At 38.3% G+C, this 7644-nt stretch overlaps 1 protein-coding gene across 1 annotated transcript; it reads left to right on the top strand.

The window, feature by feature from the left end:
* Positions 1–1916: 1916 nt before the first annotated feature.
* On the top strand, positions 1917–2855 carry LOC119246453 (olfactory receptor 1-like). Its single transcript, XM_037512811.1, has one exon. The coding sequence runs from the start codon at positions 1917–1919 to the stop codon at positions 2853–2855; it is 939 nt and encodes a 312-aa protein (XP_037368708.1).
* The last annotated feature ends 4789 nt before the right edge of the window (positions 2856–7644 follow it).

The raw sequence follows: 7644 nt of genomic DNA, 5'->3' as shown, positions 1-7644 counted from the left end.
CCTGACTCCAATATATTAGCTGCTTCATTTTGATGAAGTTATTTAACTTCTTCAACCCTTCATCTGTAAATGGATTATCTTATTAATAGTCCTAATTAACTCATAGGGTTGTAGTCAATATTTAATAAGATAGTCCATGTAAAGGCCTTGGCAGAGTGTCTGCAACATAGTAAACCCTCTTTTGATTGCTGAGTAATATTCCATTGTGTATATGTACCACATCTTCTGGTCCAGTCATCTATTTTTTGGGCATTTGGGTTGCTTCCATTGCTAAACACATGCAGTTTGCAGCAACATGGATGGAGCTGGAAGGGATCATGCTCAGCAAAATAAGTCAGAAAGAAAAAGACAAATACCGGATGGTCTCACTCATAGCAGGAATTTAGAAAACCTAAATAAGAGACCAGGAAAAAGACTAATCAACACAAAGTGAAAATCAAAATCAACAAGCAACTATAAACTAGAGACACACTACAGGGTGGGGGGGAGGGAGGGGTGGAGAAATGAAGGACTAGAGTCAAAATAAGGGGGGGGTGCAATTGTATGGGGAATATAACCAAAATGAAAATGCATACATTGTGCAAAGATGAAAAAAGACGTAAGAATTATATAAAATAAAATATTTAAATAAAAAATATCCTATTAAAGAGAAAAAATAAATTATTTAAAAATAAAATTAGGGCCTCCCCAGTGGTGCAGCGGTTGAGCGCTGGGTTGCTAAGCTGCCCGCAGCCTCTGCAGCTCTGGTTCGATCCCCAGCTGCTCCCCGGCCACCGGAGGAGGGTCCCATATGGCGCGCAGACCTCTCCTGCCGCCTGCTGCTCCCCTCAGCAGTGTGCTTCGGTCCTTCTGCCTGCTCTGCTCCCCGCTCTGGCTCTGGTGAATTCTCTCACCCTCCCGCGCTTCTGACTGTACCCAGTGCTTTTATACATAAATAAATAAATAAATAAATAAATGGATGAATGAATGAATAAATAAATAAATAAAAATAAAATTAAAAAATGATATAATGTAAAAAAAAATCATAGTAAGCCCTCAATAAACACTCTTAAAGTGTTACCCCTATTCTTTGTCTTGGCTTATGCCCAGTCAATGTCATTAAAAACAGTCTTGTTGAGGACACTAGATATTACCTCAATGGTAACAATACAATGATATTAATTTAATGAATATCCCTTGATGATGTTTCAGCAACGTTTAATGCAAATGACTACTTTTTCTTGTTGAAATATGAAAACTGAGAATATTTCAGGAAAAAGGCAAGGAAGAGTTAATTATTTCAAGGATAAAATGTTGGCTGGAGCTGGAAGGGGACTGTAAATTCTCTGTTTCTGGAACACTAAAGTATGTTTAGCTAAACTGTCACGTACATATTGAATACTCAGCTGCCCAAAGACAGAAGCTAAGTTAGATGTTCTCTGAAGGTTCCTTTTTGTCTTTTCAATCTGTGGTTCTTTTCCAAATCAGTGAAAGATAGCAGCAAATATTTGTGCAACAATAGCTAAAATACAGACATGTCCCTGCAGTTCTTCATAATAACCCTATAAAGTATTTCCACCTTTTAAAATTGACAAAATGCCCTTAGAAAAGCATAGGTAACAAAGTCATGACGATAGTGAGTGGTAAATTCAATTTTTTTTCATTTATGCACATAGCCATCTATAAATATGAGCAACATTTACTAAACACCTACTGTGTGCTGAGCACTGTCATTACCACTCTTGTGCAGCATTGAGCAGAACAGATAAATGCATGCCCTAGTGGAGCTTGCATGTCAGTAGACAGAGAATTTGACCCAGGACTCTGGTTCTGAGGCCTGATTCAGTTCTAATACAATGTCCCCTGGCTGATTTTTGTGTCATGTTATGATTTTACAGTAAAGTTGATTTTTCCCCCTTTTTAGACACAGAAGAACCATGCACCAGGGAAATCAAACTCTCTCTGAATTTCTCCTCCTGGGACTCGCAGTGGGATCTGAACAGCGGCAGGTCATCTTTATGCTATTTCTGTGCATGTACCTGGTGACCATGATAGGAAACTTACTTATCATCCTGGCTATTATCAATGACACTCACCTCCACAGCCCTATGTACTTTTTCCTTGCTAATCTATCCTTCTCCGACATCTGCTTCACAACCACTACAATGCCCAAAATGTTGGCAGACATCCAAAGCCAGAGCCCAACCATCTCCTTTGCGGGATGCCTTACACAAATGTATTTTTTTATGTTTTTGGTGGACGTAGATAATTTCCTCTTGGCAGCCATGGCATATGATCGGTACATTGCCATCTGCCACCCATTACGCTATGCCACGTTACTGAGTCCCAAGCGTTGTGTCCTGTTAGTAGCGATTCCATGGGTCATTGCCAACCTTATTTCAGTACTGCATCTCAGTCTGCTGGGCCGCTTGAGTTTCTGTGATAAGAGAGAAATCCCACACTTCTTCTGTGACCTGGAGCCTGTTTTAAGGCTCGCATGCACAGATACCCGAGTCAATGACTTGACAGTCCTCATCATTGGGGAAGCATTTGTCTCCCTCCCCTTCATCTTCATTCTTGTTTCCTATGTCCTTATTGGTCACACTGTACTTGGGGTTCCTTCAGCCAAGGGGAAGTGGAAAACATTCTCTACTTGTGGTTCCCATCTGTCAACTGTGTCCCTCTTTTATGGGTCCATCGTTGGAGTCTACCTTCTCCCCTCTTCTTCCTACTCAGCAGAAAGGGATAAGGTGGCTGCCATCATGTATACTATTGTAACCCCCATGATGAACCCCTTCATCTATAGTCTAAGGAACAAGGACATGAAAGGAGCACTAAAGAAACTACTGAGCAGGAAACCTTTCCTCCAGAGTTGATGACTCCTGACATAATAGACACCTGTATTGGCTTCTCAGACTTGGATGAGCGCATAGATGGTCCAGCATCTCAGGGTACCATGCTGCCTTCACAGTTTCTTTCCCATCCACTTGCTGCCCCTAGTTCACATCCAAGACTCTAGATCGGAATCATCTATTAAATAAAAGATAATAACAACACAGTCATTCTGTGCTTCTTTACCACTTATATAGCACTTGCCCCAGATAATCTAGCAGTTGTATGGTAATGCTTATAAATATTTTCTCATTTTTGGTTTATATCTCCCTTCTTCCTCCACCATACCCTACCTGTTAAGTCATAGATGGAAGGAAAGGTATAAAGACTTGATGATAGTTCAAAATGCCTTACAGATTATGCAATTTTAAAGCTCACAACTTCTAAATAACAACCTGATTCTCCCAATAACCCTTTGACATAAATAACATAGCATTCTTGTGTACTAATAAAGAAAAAAATGGCATGCTAGCAGAGGAAAAATCAAAACGAAACAATCATATCTCTACTCTACAAAAGCTCTTCACAAAAGCTAGCATTCTTCACACTTAAGATCCTCTAACTGAACTCACCTACATTTCTAGGAGTATGAAACACAGCTCACTACCTCATCATCTTTGGAAAACTGTCCTCACCCGTCCCACTAAACACATCATGCCCCTTTGAGTAGCCGATGGGTGGCATGACAAGAGACTGTGTACATGTTACATCTTCCCTTGAATGGCAATTCCACTCTCTTCCTTCAGGTATTTAACACTTTTGTAAGGATCCTTCTCAAGTCTTAGATTTTCTATGAATTCTTTCATAATTCTCTTACCTCTTGAAGTACAATAATTTCCTTCTGTTCTCCATGCTCCAACAGCACACCATTCTGCTATTGAATCACTTCTTACAATGAATTACAATTATCAGGATGTTTCTTGATGTTATTCAAGATGATCTGAGCTCTTTGTGGTGGGACAGGGAATAAATTTTATTCATCTCTGCAGCTGTACCCTGGTATAATACCTGGAAAAAGTAGGTGCAGAGTAAGCCACATTGAATTGAAGAGTTATCATCCTTCAAAACAAAAAAATTGAGTTTTAGTTTATCTTCTTCTGACTTGAGTAATACTGGATGAATCAATTGCTCTCTCTCAACTTTAGCATCCCCACTGATACAATTCATGAGACAGCTTATTTAACACTGCCTTCTAGCAACTGCTAACACAGGACAAGGTTGAGGTTAAAACATGCCTTACTGGGTAGATACCAGGAGTCAAAAATAAATCAAGAGAAGCATAAATAAAGCTAGGTATTAAACATACACAAGAACATGAGGGTTTCAGTACAAAGGAGTTTTGTGTGGGTGTGGAAGCTAAAACATGACACTCAGGCCCTTTCCCTTGTCCCTGCATCTGTATAATATCCCTACATTGGACATGGAGGCAATTTCAGGCTTATCATGTGCCTGGTACAGTCCAAAATGTATCCCTCTGATTTAAACTGTCTGGGTTGAATGAACCTGGCTCTTTGTTTCATGACACCTTCCAAGGCAAGACTTGGGGCTTTATGGTTACATAAGCACAGTAGTCTAATGCTGCTCTAAGTACCGCTGACAGACCTATGCAAATCACAACACAATTTGTTATAGGTCAGCAGAGAGATTGAGACAAAATAAGTTTAGAAATTGAAATGAACATTTTCACATTGTCATATATTTTTTATTTTATAAAAGTATAAGTTTATAAAAATTTGGATGTTGGGGGCCTCCCTGGTGGTCTAAGGGTTAAGCATTAGGGCTATCACCACCAGGGACCTGAGTTCAATCCCTGGCCAGGGAGGTGACCCACATATGGTGCAGCAGAACCTCTCCTGCCTCACACCCTGCTCCCCTTGGCAATGCATTTTAGTAAATCCACCTGTTCTGCTCCCCACTCTGTCTCTGATGAATCCTCTCACCCCCTGCACCTCTAGTTTATACCCCATTTCTTCTATGCAAAAATTCTTTAAAATATGGATATTAAGGAAAAGAAACATTAGATTCTTTTTCTTTCTTTTTTTCCCTTTTTGTTTGTCTTCTTATGTATAATATCTTAAGCAGGACTCTATACAATGAACACTTTTTTAGCTAATGGAATCAAGATATGATATTGGATAATCAATGTAAAAAGTCAATTAAAACATAGCATCATTACACACACACACACACACACACATCTTTTCAGAAACTCTATGTTGACATATCCCAAGTAAAGATATATTCCCTTTAATGTAGGGCCAAGACCTTATCTCTGACTACTGGTTGATTGAGCTCTGTGTAATCATTCTTGCATAATCCTCACCCTTAGTGCATCATCTTTGACTTCAACTCAGTTTCTTTAAAGTGGAGCAAGAACTTATCTTGCAAAACAATCTCAATGCATAGTCAATCCTCTTTTCAATATTATTCCCAATTTTTTTTCCATCTAATTCAGGAGCAATATTTTCAGTGACCTGCCTTTCCTGTTTCTTTTCAATGCATGTAACTTAGTTTTTATAGAAATAACTTTCTTTTGCTTTCATACTGTGTTGAATCATATTTCAAAAGTTAACTTTAATTAAAATTATGCTTACAAAAACAAATGCAATTTACACAAAAAGAGTTTGGAAAAACACAAATGATTCTTGGTAAATTAACAAAGAATTGGTGGAACAGGACCACAACTGTGAGGACACAAGAGTCAGTGGCTGACTGTCAGCGCAATGAGCACATGACCATTGGCTAGAATGGTTCACAGACAATGGAGAGTGTCTTTAAACTGAGAGTTGTTTCCACCAAAATCATTTAAGAGAGAGATTGGTATATATTCAAAAGATGGAAGGTGTTCTAATTAAATTGAGGCTTTGCACCTGAAGGCCTGCTGTTTTGGTCTAATTCTCATTTTCTCTCGGCTCATGTATAGAAGTTTAGTCTCCGATAGTAAGCAATAAAGTGTACTAGCAGCAGACTCTAGGATGCTCGTGTTCTCAGAAATATCTTTCTCCTCCCTTTCCCTTTGTAAATCATCAGATTGTTGTTGCAGGATAAATATGTTACAGATGCACCTCCATGAAGGGGAGGTGCCAGGTTCCCTGACCTGCCTTCATGGTAAACACCTTGGACTCGCTACTGGGAGGTAAGGGACAGAGTGGCTAAGTGAAGCTGACCACACAAGCTCCAGAGTGATTACTCTCTAACACATTGAACCTCTTCTTCCCTACTTCCCCCACCTGTTAGTTAGCTGCCACATTTTTCACACAATCTAAGAGTTATTTTTGCTGTGTTTTGCCAGTTAGTTTTCTTTAGTTACACAAATGAGTGAAAGAATTTGTCTTTCACTCTCTGACTTACTTCACTTAACATAATCATGTCAAGATCCACCCACACAGTACCAAAGAGTGCAATTTCATCTTTCTTAATGGCTGAGTAGTATTCATTGAGTATATATATGGCAATTTCTTCATCTAGTCCTCCATCAACGTACATTTACATTGAGTCTGTGTCTTGATGTTGTAAACAATGTGGCTATGAACACAGAGGTGCAGATATCTTTTTATATTGGTGTTTTTAAAAACCTCAACTAAATACCTAGAAGTGGTATTTCCAATTTCAGTTTTTAAGGCATCTCCATATTGTTTTCCATAGAGGCTACACCAATTTACATTCCTACCAAAAGTGAATGAGAGATGATACATTTTAATAGTCTTAGTCATGAGCACATAATTGGGCTTACAGGCATGCGCTGAATCAATAGTACACAAGGCCAATCACCCGTTGTTAAGGAGAAATGGTTTTGACTTGGGCTCTGTCTCCATGGGTATTTTTGTCCTTGTTCTCAGATTCCCAGTTTACAAATGATATTAAACCAGATGTTTTCAAAGTTATACCTGACATCAAAATTCTGCAATTCTATTTTAGTGACTTTCTTGGTACAAATATTGCAGAATGTCAGTGTTTATTATTGCTTTGTGATGTTTCTGGGGGGAAACTAAACAAAAATATCAATGGAAAGGTTTCTGAGTTCATGTTTTCCCAACTCCTACAGAGACCACAGCACCTGTGACAAGACTTCAACGGTCCTGTATTCTTGGAACTAAATATGTGCTCTAAGCATTATGTTGTATGTTATTTTTAATACTATATTGGAGTCATGCAGGAATTCTAGCAACAGGCCAAATTTTATTTGAAGAAAATAAATGGTCAGGCAATTGCTTCAGCTTTAAACCCTTTTTCCCTTTTATTGCAAAAGAAAGGAAAGGTCTATAGAATTTAATTAGTCTAAAATTTTGAATGCGTATAGGCAAAAACATTTTCCTCTCTTGTCACAAGTGAAGCAGGGCTGTATGAACCACTAAGAGAAGAGGCCTTCGAAATCTTAGTAACAGGATAACTTAATATAGATCGCTCTAGAGCATCCAGAAATTCACTGGGTAAAGAAATTCACAAAAACAAAATTCACAAAAAAAACAAAAGAAAGTCTACATAACCCATGAAACAGTACCTCTGTTTAATCAGCCATCTCAGAAAAGTGTGTTCAGAGTAAAATAAGTAGCCAATAAAAGAATGTGGCTAGCTTAATAAAAAGAAAAATAATCCAGTATATGCTTCAAACACGATGCAAAAAATAAAATATTAATGATGATGATGATGTTAAAATAATTACCTTTATCCTTACTGATGAGAATCACTCCCAACTCTATTAAAACCAAAATGAATGTTTGGTAAAAGTGTTCCAAAAGACGATCAAGAAAACATGTTTCCATTGAAAAATAT

This window comes from Talpa occidentalis, unplaced genomic scaffold (assembly GCF_014898055.3).
Source record: "Talpa occidentalis isolate TD23 unplaced genomic scaffold, MPIMG_talOcc4v2.1 talOcc4.15, whole genome shotgun sequence".
In the NCBI taxonomy this organism is placed as follows: Eukaryota; Metazoa; Chordata; class Mammalia; order Eulipotyphla; family Talpidae; genus Talpa; species Talpa occidentalis.
Note: the sequence above shows the minus strand (reverse complement) of the source record. Positions and strands in the feature narration are given on the sequence as shown.

What these genes read in the sequence shown, in the direction of transcription:
- LOC119246453 (XM_037512811.1), top strand. Translation starts at nt 1,917, where the DNA reads ATGCACCAGGGAAATCAAACTCTCTCTGAATTTCTCCTCCTGGGACTC.